At 36.9% G+C, this 13120-nt stretch overlaps 1 protein-coding gene across 1 annotated transcript in view; it reads left to right on the forward strand.

Moving 5' to 3' along the window:
* Positions 1 to 13120, forward strand: part of HPSE2 (heparanase 2 (inactive)) — a 611494-nt gene that overhangs the window by 373324 nt on the left and 225050 nt on the right. Inside the window, exon 5 of the mRNA XM_053922432.2 lies at positions 3379 to 3550. Coding sequence (XP_053778407.1) covers positions 3379 to 3550 — 172 coding nt within the window. The remainder of the gene's footprint in view (positions 1 to 3378; positions 3551 to 13120) is intronic.

Genomic DNA, 13120 nt, shown 5'->3' on the forward strand with positions numbered 1-13120 from the left:
ACCTTTCCTCCCTAAGCAGATCACATCTTGGTAGACTTATTCTCATCTGTGGTGGCCGGGGGGCAGTGTACGCAGGGAAGGGCTCTGTGGGTGGAGCGCCCCCACAATAGGAACTTGAAAAAGAACAAGAAACAAAGCCCGAAGTGAGTAGAAGGAAGGAAATAATTAAATTAGAGCAGAAATAAATGAAATAAGAGTCTTAAAAAATGATACAAAAGATCAATGAATCTAAGGTGGTTCTTTTAAAAGATAAGCAAGATTGACAAACCTTTAACCAGGCTCATCAAGAAAAAAAGAGAAATGTCTCTGGTTATATTTTGTTTGCTTTTTTCCTCTGTTGATTATGTTCCAGTTAAAGGTGAGATCATATGGTATTTGTCCCTCACTGAGAAAGGATCCAAATAAATAAAATCAAAAATAAAAGAGGACAAATAACAGCTGACACCAAAGAAATACAAAATATTGTAAGAAAATATTATGAACAACTATATGCCAAGAAACTGGACAACCTGAACAAAATGGATAATTTCCTAGAAATATGCAATCTTCCAAAACTAAATCAGGAAGAATCAGAGAATCTGAATAGACAGGCTACACCTACTGAAATTGAAGCAGTAATTTTAAAACTCCCAACAAACAAAAGCCCTGGAACGGATGGCTTCACAAGTGAATTTTACCAAACATTCTGGGGAGAACTAACATCTCTTTCTAAAACTATTTCATAAAATTCAAGAGAGCAGAAGGTTCCCAAACTCATTTTATGAGGCCAGCATTATCCTAATTCCAAAACCAGGTAAAGATGCTACAAAGAAAGAAAATTGTAGGCCAATATCCCTGATGAACACAGATACTAAAATCCTTGACAAAATATTAGCAAACCGATTACAGCAGTACATCAAAAAGATCATACATCATGATCAAGTGGGATTTATTCTGGGAATGCAAGGTTGGTACAATATTTGTATATCAATAAATATGATTCAGCACATAAACAAAAAGAAGGATAATAACCACATGATCATATCAATAGATGAAGAGAAAGCACTTGCTAAAATCCAGCACCCACATATGATAAAATCTCTCAGCAAAGTAGGATTAGAGAGAACATACCTAGATATAATAAAGGCTGTATATGACAAACCCACTGCCAGAATCATACTCAATGGGTAAAAACTACAAGCATTCCCCTTAAGATTGGAACAAGACAGGGATGTCTGCTTTCACCTCTCTTACTCAACATAGTACTGGGAGTCCTAGCCCCAACAATCAGACAAGAAGAAGACATAAAATGTATCCATATTGGAAAGGAAGAAATAAAACTGTCATTATTTGCAGTTGACATGATACTATAGAAGAGAACCCCAAAGATTCCACCAAAAAACTACTAGAACTGATAAATGAATTCAGCAAAGTAGCAGGACACAAAATTAATATCCAGAATTTTATTTTGTTGTTTTATATGCCAACAACAAACTAACAGAAAGGGAAATTAAAAAAAAAAATCCCATTCACAATTGCTACAATAAATCAAATACCTAGGAATGAACCTAACCAAGGATGTAAAAGATCTATACTCAGAAAATTAGAAGACACTTAGAAAGAAATTGAAAAAAATACAAATAAGTGGAAGCATATACTAGGTTCAGGGATAGGAAGCATTAACATCATTAACATGCCCATACTACACAAAGCAATCTATAGATTCAATGTAATTCCTATGACGTATTTCACAGAACTAGAACAAGTATTTTAAAAATTTATATCGAACCATAAAAGGCCCCTCATAGAAACAGGGATCCTGAGAAAGAAGAACAAAGTTGGAGGAATCACACTGCCTAGTATCAAACTGTACTGTAAGGCCATAGTAACCAAGACAGGATGGTAAAGAGGAATTCCAAATCCTCCATACCAGAGGTTATTTTTGTTATGGGTTTTTTGTTGTTGTTATTGTTTGTTTGTTTGGACTAATTCTGTAGAGTCTGTCTCTTAAGTTGTTTTTTTTCCAGTCACTTTTTATTTTGGCCAGCTTCCTACAGGTTGCCCTGAGTCAACATAGCTCAATGGTCAGACAGTGATTGATCAGAGGTGGTACTTACATTAAGCCAGTAAGGCTTCTACCCTTTGCTAGTAGATCTGTAGGTAAGTTGGGGGACACATTAAAATTTAGGCAGTTTACAAGTCTGACTAACTTTTACTATCAGACATGTCTTCTTCATGAGTGTGCTAGGTTTCACATTCATCTGGGAGTGCGTAGATAGCTAGTGCCTTCTCCAGTGTCTCCTGAGCATGCACCCAGCCTTCCGGACTATAAGGAGTATATGTGAGCTTATCAAGGCCCACTGTGGCAGTCTTATTCCCCAGATCTCCCTGTTAAATTTCTCACAAGTATCCTGGTCTATTTCTTGCCTCCAGAGTATCAAAACCTCAAGCTAACCTATATATCTTTTGTAGCATGTGCTTCATTCCACATCAAGTTAGCCCTCTCCAGCAATGGAGCTGTAGGTATTAGGACTTTCCTTGCCCTTTAGAACTACTAAGTTAAGAAAAACTGGGAGAGGGGGTTTAACTGTTAATTATTTTACTCAGATATTTTGTTGTTATTAAACATTAAGTTTTTATAACTTTTTGGTAAAATGACCATATTTATGAAGCTTTCCTTTTTTACCTCTTGTATTAGGTTATTTTGCCTGTCATAACAAATTTCCATGAGGTTGGTGGTACAAAACAACAGAAATTTCATTCTCTCACAGTTCATGAGACCAGAAGTCTGAAATCAAAATCTTCCTCAGAGCCTACTTCTGGAGTCTCTGAGGAAGAATCTATTCCGAGCCTTTCTCCTATCCTCTGGTAGTTCGCCCAGCAGCATCCCTTCAATCTTTGCATCTACTGGCACATGGCCTTCTTCCCTGTGTGTTTGTGTACCTGAATCTCTCTCTCCTTTCTCTTATAAAGGCATTAGTTATTGGATTTAAGGCACACCCTAATCCCATTTCCCTTCATCTTAACTAATTAAGTCTTCTAAAGACCCTATTTCCAAATAAGGTCATATTCTGAAATTTCAAGTAGACATAAATTTTGGGGGACACTATTCAACTGAGTATTTCACTCATAAAATATTATCTGAAAATCAATATGTTCTTTCTGTTATGGGCTAGGTGGTCTTTTGTGAAGATTGGTTTGAAAATGAATAGAATGATAGGATGGCATTGACTTTTTTCCTTGTGGTTGTTTCTCAAGTTAATCCAGCTCACACCCTCATTTGGTTATTTTATTCACATTGTTAAAAAAAAAAAAAAAGGTAGAGACTCTGTGGACAGGAAAGCGTTGGTAGAGCTTTACCCTTCTCAACTTTGACTTGCATGTCTTCTTTTAATCTAGAGCCAAATAACTATCGGAACATGCATGGCCGGGCAGTAAATGGCAGCCAGTTGGGAAAGGATTACATCCAGCTGAAGAGGCTATTGCAGCCCATCCGGATTTACTCCAGAGCCAGTTTATATGGCCCTAATATTGGGCGGCCCAGGAAGAATGTCATCGCCCTGCTAGATGGGTAGGTCAGATTATTTAGCAATTCTTATAACATTGTTCATTAAATGTAACGAAATAATGTATTTGGTTGTTTTCCCTGGTTATTTTGTTATTAATAAGGACAGAGACACTTTTTCCATAGCGATTTCCGCCACTCTAAATCAGGGATTCTCCATCAAACAGTGGAATGACCTTTCATCTCTCCAGACCTTCTATAGTCAGCAGAAGGTGGTGGGTTTGGGGATGGACATCACAATTTCCAGGACAGGTTGAAAGGTATGCAATATTTTAAAAACACATTTAATATTGCAGTATTTTATGTCATCATTATATATATATATATATATTTTAAAATATTATCTATTCTTGCATCCTTTTACAGAAAGTAAAGCTTAACAAAATCTTGGCCAGTGGAGCTGAGTGAAAAATGCCACAAATACTTGCAAATTAAAGCAAAACTTAACCAATAGATTAGCAGGTATCCTGGAGAATTGCTGTCATGTGACTTATTTAATTTTGACTGAATCTAATAATCACTTTAAAGCATTGGTTATAGATGAGTCTGTATGTTAAATGCTCTCTGCCCCAGTCTTGCTGGTAGGCCAAGCTTAGATCAAATATGGGCATAACCCATCTGTGCCAGTTTGTTCCAGTTATGCAAGGTCAGGGGGAATGGCAGAGGGTATGGCACAAAGAAGCCTGAAGGTGTATGTTGAGTTCAAGACCCAAAGTGAAGATGTAACTGGAGCTGGAAGGGTGGGAACAATGAAGTTGGGAAAGTCGGGACTTCATCTGGAGTAGAGTATGCACCAAGGCACACTTTTTATGTGGCATCTTGTTATACTCTTGGATAGGTATAGTTACTCCTGCTAATTCAAAGATAAGTAAGACATTTCCCAGTGAAGTGAACAACCCACGTTAGGTTAGGTAAATGTGATGTGATTACAAATGGAGATATCTGAGGGGAGAGAAACCTTTGGCCAGCCTCCCAGGTGGGCCTTGTGGCTTGAATGCTCTTGTGGCTCTCTCTGTTCCCTTTTGTGGTGGCTTAGTCCTGATCTGAGCCAAATAGCATGGCAGATATTACTAGGGTGTGGGAAAGCAGAAGGATTTACACCGTAACTACATTAACAACCTGAAACTTAGTTTTACACATTTTTCTCTTTGCAAAGAATCCCAAAGCTCTTAGTTCAACTCCTATCCTTTTCCCACCCTTCTGTTTTCTCTCAGGAGCAAATTCCATTTTTTCTTGCACAACAGTTTCATGACCTTGGCCCCTGCCTAAAAATACAGCTCTGTATCTCCCTTTGCATACTTTCAATGAACTTTGAAATGACTGTGTGTATGTGTGTGCTTGTGTATGTGTGTGTGTGGGGGGGAGAAATTGGTTTCATTTTACATGTTTTAATTAGTTGATAAAAATTGCATGTGTAGAACTTTATCCTCAGTTCATAATACTTAATCAAGTAAAGTTAATGACTATCATTTGCATCCATGTAGTTATGCTTTGGGATTTTCTTCTCTTTCATGATTTGATGAATGTATTCTGATGGGGCTGACAATGTCCTCTCAGTAGCATGACCCTGTATCAATTACTCATTCATTCTGGAAATGTTTCTTGAGTAACTGATATGTGCCAAGTACTTTCTTGGCCTTCATGAAGTATATAATATGGTAGGAGAGACATAGACATTAATCAGCTGGTCTTAAAACTAACACAATAGCAAATAAAGGTGCATGGTACTATGAATGACCCTAAGGGCTAGAATTTGCCTGAGTAGAAGGTCATGGAAGGATTTCCTTCATGAAGGCACATGTAAGAGGAAAAGAGATATTTAAAGTGTAACCTAAATGATAAGTAAGTGTTAACTAGACAAAGTGAAAGGCGAACAATATCAGTGTTCTTGGCAGAAAGAAAAGCATGTGCAAAGACACTGATGAAAAAGGTCCAGATTGGCTAAAGAAAGGTATAGCTAGAGAAGTAATTAGGCGTCATATTGTATGGGGACTTACAGGCATAGTGAAGGACTTAGAATTTCTTCTAAGTACAGTGGGAAATATAGTGAAAGCTGAGGAGAGAAATGATTTCATTTATTATACAAAAAGTATGCTGTGTCTACTCTATGGAAGATAGATTGGAGAGGAAGCAGTGAGTAGGCTGCTGTAGCAGAGAGAAGAAGAATGATGGGAGCCTAGACTAAGATGGCAGCAATGGAATGTATTGTTGGAGATAGAATCCAAAAGTCTTGACATATTGGGTAAGTGTATGGTGATGGGACATAGGGGTATGTAAGCAACTGGGTGTGTGGTGTTTCCATTTGCAGAGATGGGAAGACTGGAGGAGTAACTGGTCCAGGAAGAAAATCATGACTTTAGTGTTCATACTATATTTATTATGTCTGAATCTAAATGAAGATGTCAAGTATATCATTGAATGAGTCAAGGGACCAAGATCTCTGCTAGATATATTAATTTTGAGGGTCAATAGCATGCAAATAGGATTTAAGGCTACGGAATAGTGATCATTTAGAGAGAATGTGGAAGGAGAAGAGACAGGCTTAGGAGAGAGCAAAAAAAACCTCTCACATTTAGACAGAAAAAAAGGAATGGCCTCAGAAGTAAGAGGAAAAGGAGAGATTGAGGTGTTACAGGAGCCAAAGAAAGCGAGTTCTAAGTAAGGAGGAGTGCTGCTAGGAGGCCAGGAGGTCAAGCAACAGGAAGATAGAAAAGTGCCATAGGATTTTGTTGGTGACTTTGAATAACCCAGTTCAGTGGAGTGGTGGGGAACAGAAGGCAATAGTTTGAAGAGTGAATGGCGGTTGAAAAATTGGAAACAATAATATGGAAAACAATCCTTCAGAGAATTTCTAATGTGAAGGAGAGCAGAAAAACTGAGGGAGATGTGGCATTCAAATAGAGTAATGGCATTTTTCTTCGGAGAGACACTAGAACAGGTTTGTATGTTGATGACACTTATCTGGGAGAGAAGAGCTAGATTATACAAGAGATCAAGGATATAACCAAAGTGAGGAGTTCTTTAAGGTTAGAAGAAATGGTATCCAGAGGAGTCAGCCTTCATTAAATGGAGGGGTAACTACACAAGGTAAGAAACAAGTATTTCTCCATGTCAGAGATTAAAAAGTCACTTTGAAGAGACACTTGTACCCAGTACACAGGTGTAGTTAGGACATCCCAGTGTGTGTACATGCTGTAAATATGAGCACATAGAGCTGATTTGTAATGAAAAGTCAAGAAACTTGGATACAATAGAAAGTGACAGATAAAAGAAATGAGCATGTAACTGAATGCTATGGTAGCACGTGGTGGGGTTTACTTCCCTGTACGTCCAAAAACTAACAGGACTCAAGAGACTAGAGAAGATCACTTAGGGCAAGGAAAGGTGTTAGTGAAAACTTTTTTTCTTTTACATACTAGGAAGTGGTATGTAAAAGAAAGGGAATATACATATACATTATCTTTCTTAATGTGTATGTACTAAATATACAGTGAAATATAACTTGAAACATATAAGCATTCCCAGCAACTCAACCAACAATAACAAAAATGTCAGCACTCTTAAGTGACCAGCTCTGTAGTCTTTTCCAGTTCTCCTGGTTACACAGATATAATTTTACATAGTTGTAACCATTGTGTATGTATCATTTTGAGATCTGCATGTTTTACCCATTGCTTCATATTGCCCTTTCTTTATTTCTACATAGTTCTCATGTTTGTCATTCTTAATAGCAATAAAACATTCCACTGCATTAATGTACCAAAGCCTTCGCTCGCTGTTGGGCCTTTGGACTGTTTGCAGTTGTTGTCTGTAATATATAGCACAGCTATAAACATCTTTATACAAATAGGTTTTTAATTTCTTTTGAATTACATCCTTGGGCTGTATTCCAAAAAGTTGGGTTTCTGGGACAAAGCATGTATATGATAATTTTTATGGCTCATATATTTGTTGCCAGATTTCTTTTCAGAACAATTGTACTAGGTTGCAGGGCAGCAATGTGTTTAGTGAGTCCTTTCCCCCAATACCCCACAGCAATGAGTGTTGTCATTTTTATTAATTTACTCTATTTTAATTGATGCAAGATTCCCTTTGGTTGTTTAAATTTGAATTCTGTTAACTATGAAAAGAACTGAACATTTCCCAAGTCCTTCTGTTGTCCCCTTTCCCCCATCCCAGGTTTGGTTAATAGCACAATGCAATTTTGCCTCAAGCATAGACGAAGAGGCCATTTTCGACTCATTCTTCTCCTTGGTTCACATGCTCTACCAGTTACTTATTAAGTTCTATTATTTCTGACATCTTAGTATCACTCATATTCTGTCTCCTTTTCATTTTTATTTTAAGCCTTATCATTTTTCCTCCTAAATGATTTCTCTGTATCTAGTTTCAGACTCTAATAACTGGTTCATACAGATTTCTGAGTGTTTTTTTCAAAAATGTAACATGATCAGATCACTCTTTCGTGAAATCCAAGCCCTTTCACGTGTACACCGCGGCTTTAGGGTCAGGTGCCTGCCTCATTTTGCAGCTAGTATACAGCTACATCCCCTTGTACACCCTGCCCTCAGCTGTCAAAGTATATGTAAATTTTGGAGGATGCCATATACTTTTTACCTTTGAATCTTTTTATTCTGTGGCATTTTCATTGGCATACCACCTTCCCCCTAGTTTTTTTCTTTCTAGTAGATCTTCTCTGACATTTTTATGCCTAAAGGTTTTCTTGTCATCTCTTCTGTCCTTGTATGGCACTTTGTTTATTCTTCTGCTATAGCACTTAGCAAAGTGATGATAACATTTATTTATGTATCTTGCCTCCCCTAATAGATTGTGGGCTAGGACTGGGACCCAGGCTATGTTTTATTCATTTTCTAGCTTCAGAACCTAGGAATACAATAAGTGTCTTATTCAAAACAACTGGTTCTAATTTCATCTGACCCAAAAATGGTATGCATCAATGTGATTGTGAAGCATTTTAAAGCATTGTATAAATAGTGATTTAAATAAATTAAGGTGATTTATATAAATCATAATGTTTAACCCTGTTTCCTTAGTGTAGTGGTTATCACGTTCACCTAAATCATAATGATTAGCTTTAGTTTTATAGAGGCAAACTAATTTCTAAGTTCTTTTTTTTTTTTTTTTTTTTTAATTTCTAAGTTCTTACACTTGGGTAGCTACAAGACAAAACAGGACAACTTTCGAGTTAGGATACAAACTCCACTGGGACAGAGATAGAATCTTCACATTTGTATCTTCAGGGACTAGTGTGTTGTCTGGAATATGGGAAGTACTTAATAAAATGCTTGTTTTATTATTTTCATTTCCTCATTCAGGAACTGGCTAGTCCTTGTAATTGATTTTTATCTAAAGGCATAAAGAATTGTTCTTTAGGGTTATATCAATTTCCTCTGTTTTTCTTCTATAAATTTTTATATATCATCTATATAATGACAATTTTATCTTAATCTATTGCTTTTTTATTACTTTGAAACCTGTTTTTATTGTTTCTGAAGTTTATTTTTATTATAATTATTGTTGTCTACTTTTTATTGATAGCCTTTTCTGTTTCTTTCCTTCCACAGTTAAGATAAAGTTACTATTTTCTTTTCATCTAGACTTTTTAACTGTTGTAATTTTAATGTTAAGCTCTTTTAACTTATTTGAAGGTTATTGCTATGTGTGCTGTAGCGTGGACCTAGCCTATTTTTTGTGATGCAATAGTGTCAAGAAAAGCAGGTATTTGTTGAAAGTGTGTTTACTAAGGGCTCCCTTTGAGATTTTTAAAGAGGCCTAAATCACACGGCGGTGAGTACTAAATTCCCTTTCAATAAATATTTACCGAACACCTATTCTGTCTTGGTCCGGGTATATGTGATGAATAAGGTCAAGAGAGAGCCACAGTACATAAAAAAAATAAATGATTACAAATTGTGTGTAATTCTGTGAAGGGAATGATCAGGATACCTGGGGTTAGGGAAGCTATTTGGACAAGGTGATCAGAGAAGACTTTTCTGAGGAGCGACTTATTTAAGCCTAGAACAAAAGAACGAAAGAGTCAGCTGTTCAAAGAGTACAAGGAAGAAACTTTTAGGTAGAGGTTCTAAGTTGTGTTTGTCGATGTCCTGACTTAGAAACAAGTTTAAGGCATTTGAGGAAGAGAAAGACAGGCAGGATTGTGAGCAAAGGGAGAGTGGTAGGAAGTAAGAATGGACAGACAGGCCAGGACCAGATTGTTACTGGACCACGTGTACCATAGTAAAGGACAGTGTATTTTATTCTGTGAACAATGAGAAGCCATTACAGGGTTCTTATAAGGGCAGCAACATGTGCCAGAGTCTATTACCCTATTCTGTGTGCCAAGTAGATTTCGAGGTCACAAGTAAGAAATCAAAAGAGCTTGGTAAGGAGTCTGTTTCACTGTGAGATGATGGTGGGTTGGGTTAAGATAAATGGCAAAGGAGATGGTGAAAAGTTAGGGTAGTTGATGGATATCTCAGCAAAGTGAGAGAGTAGGGAGAATTAATAAAGGATGACTTCCATCTTTTGAATAGTCAGCATCTCTCTTTCAAGTGCCATCACATGCAGGGGAAAAAAAAGCTTTTCAAAAGGTATTTACACCAAAACGAACACACATTTGTACTCAGGATATAATATCTCTGGAGCAACAAAAGATGGCTTTAAAATATATTGGCTGTGCTTCAAGCCCAGGATAATCTGAGCCCAAGCCGCTCCATTTCCTCATGGAACCACCATTCCAACTTCTGTTAAGTATTGATAAAGAACAAATCTGTAATAATAAACACAAAAAAGAGGGATCATCAGTAGATGAGAGATTTTTAACAGATTTCTATAAGACAGTTAAACAGGTGGAAGGAAGCTTGTCAACAGATTAAGCAGAGTAAGGAAATGGCAACTCAGAGAAACGGGCTCTGGGAAAAGATAGTCAAACTGCGTAGCACATAGGTTCAGAGTCAGGAGGGGTGGGACGAGAAAAGGGGACCAAGTCAAAGGAGTTATATGCAAGTCTGTCTGCAGAGGGACTGCACCCACAGCTCAACTCTTCCTCCATTATTTTAAGTGCCCTGCCCCACCCATATAGAGCAAAGACAGCTCAGTCCGTTAGCTACAAGTAAATGCCAAACCAAATCTTAGGAGCCTTTGCCAAAGAAACTAAAGGCATAGCCGGGGATGAGCTAGTGTTGCTAAGATGGAGTTGCTTTTGCATGGTAAATAAATCACTGAATAAAGCATTGTGGGGATACCCATGCCAAAGGCTGTGTGTGCACTCCCCCTCCTCCTTCTCAAAAGTGAAATGTGTTGGTCAGCAAGCTCCACCCACAAAACAGACATTCCAGTGAAAAGAGAGACTTACCTAAAAAGCCCACATACTCAGTAACTGAGAAAAATCTGCGCCTGCTACTTAGAAGAGTCTACTTAGCCCTCAATTTTTAAATGTGAATTGCTGGTCAAAGATCACAAGACATAAGAAGGAAACCAGTAGCATGGAAGAGAAAAACCATTTAAAAATGACCAAAGAAGGTTATAACTGAAGATCAGAGCTTTAAAAATAAAAACCAGGAATTGGAATCCTTATAAGGATATAGTAAGATATACTTCTACAGTAAAAACATATCTCTATGAAAAAAGATACAATTAGAACAAAAAGATATTTTTAAACTAAACATGTAATTGCTGACATTATGTCCAATAAAGGTTAGACAATGATTTCTTAGCTACAACACTGAAAGCTTAAGTGATAAAAGTCAGAATTAAGAACTTTTATACATTGAATGCCATCGTCAAGAATGTGAAGGTCCTGCCCGAGTAGCTCGGTTGGCTAGAGCGCTGTCCAGATACACACGCTTGCAGATTCAGTCCACGGTCAGAGCACATACAAGAATCACCCAACAGTTTGGTGTCTGTCAGTCTGTCTGTCTGTCTGTCTCTCTCTCTCTCTAATCAATCAATACATTTTTTTAAAAAAGAATGTGGACAGGCACCCAGAATGGGAAAAATGTTTGCAAGTCATAAAACTGATAAGGGACTTGTATCCAGAATGTATATAAAGAACTCTTACAACTCAGCAATAAAAAGACCATCTATTTTTAAAATGAGCAAAAGGGAATTGAGCAGACATTTCTCCAAAGAAGATATACATATGGCCAATCAGCACATGAATAGAGGCTCAATATCATGAGTTATTGGGGAAACATAAATCGGAATCATGAGATACCACTTCACATTCACTAGGATGGCTATAATCAAAACAACATACTAGAACAATAGTAAAGAGAATGTGGAGAAATTGGAGTCTCACACACTGCTGGTGCAACAGCCTTAGAAAACTCTAGCAGTTCCTCAAAATGTTAAACATAGAGTTATCATGTGAATCAGCAATTCCACTGCTAGGTGTATACCCAAGATAAATAAAAACATATGCCCATATAAAAACTTGTGTGCAAATATTCATAGTGTCATTATTCATAATAGCCAAAAAGCAGAAACAACTCAAATGTCCCTTAATTGATGAATGGATAAATAAAATGTGGCATACCCATACAGTAGAATATTATTTGACAATAAAAATAAATGAAATACCAATACATGGTACAACATGGACGAACCTTGAAAATGTTATGCTTACTGAAAGAAGGACAAATATTTTATGATTCCCTTTATATGAAATGTCCAGAATAGGCTAATCTATGGAGACAAAAAATAGATGAGTGGTTGCTGAGGGTTGGTGGAGATTGTGGGGAAATGGAGAGTGGCTGCTCATGGATACAGGACTTCTTTTTGAAATTAAATATCCTAGAATTGGTATATCAATGGTTGTACAACTCTGTAAATATAATAAAAACCTATTGAATTGTACACTTAAATGGGTAGAGTATATGGCATTAAATTATATCTCCAAAATGCTTTTAAAAGAAAAAGTCTAACAGAGAGGATAAAATCAAGGAACTCAACCATACATAGAGCTTAGGCAGAAAGAGAAAATTTGAGGTAAAATATTACTGATGTAGAGGATTAATTCAGGATGCCCAGCAGATCCAGATCCAGAAATAAGGAAGAAAATTATGGTTATAGAAAAGACTAAAAACCTTATCAACCTTTATAATGTAAAAGTAAAGGAACAGTTGACAGAAAGTAGATGGTAGAAATGAAGAGGAGAAATAAGACATACAAGGCTGATACCCTCACGTAATATACGTGAAGGCAGAAAATATTGTCTACATCATTGACATAATAGACAGGTGGAGAAGAGGAGGCCCAGTAAACCAGGCATATGGAGTTAACTATTGGTTAGAATGACTTATGGTAGCATTTCCCTAGATGCACTCTGGAGAACATCAGTTCTGCAGAATATTAACATTATGTGAAGGGGAAAAAAATAAAAGGTTCCAAGTAAGTTTGAGAAATACTGGGATATGCAAATTTACTGAAACACTTCCCAGAACCTTTAATACATTAATTCACATTCTGAATCGCTAAGAAGGGGATTTAGAATGCAATTTTTTTTGTTTTATTGATTTTTTTTTTAGAGAGAGAGAGAGAAACATTGATTTTTTG

This window comes from Desmodus rotundus, chromosome 4 (assembly GCF_022682495.2).
Source record: "Desmodus rotundus isolate HL8 chromosome 4, HLdesRot8A.1, whole genome shotgun sequence".
NCBI classification, from domain to species: Eukaryota; Metazoa; Chordata; class Mammalia; order Chiroptera; family Phyllostomidae; genus Desmodus; species Desmodus rotundus.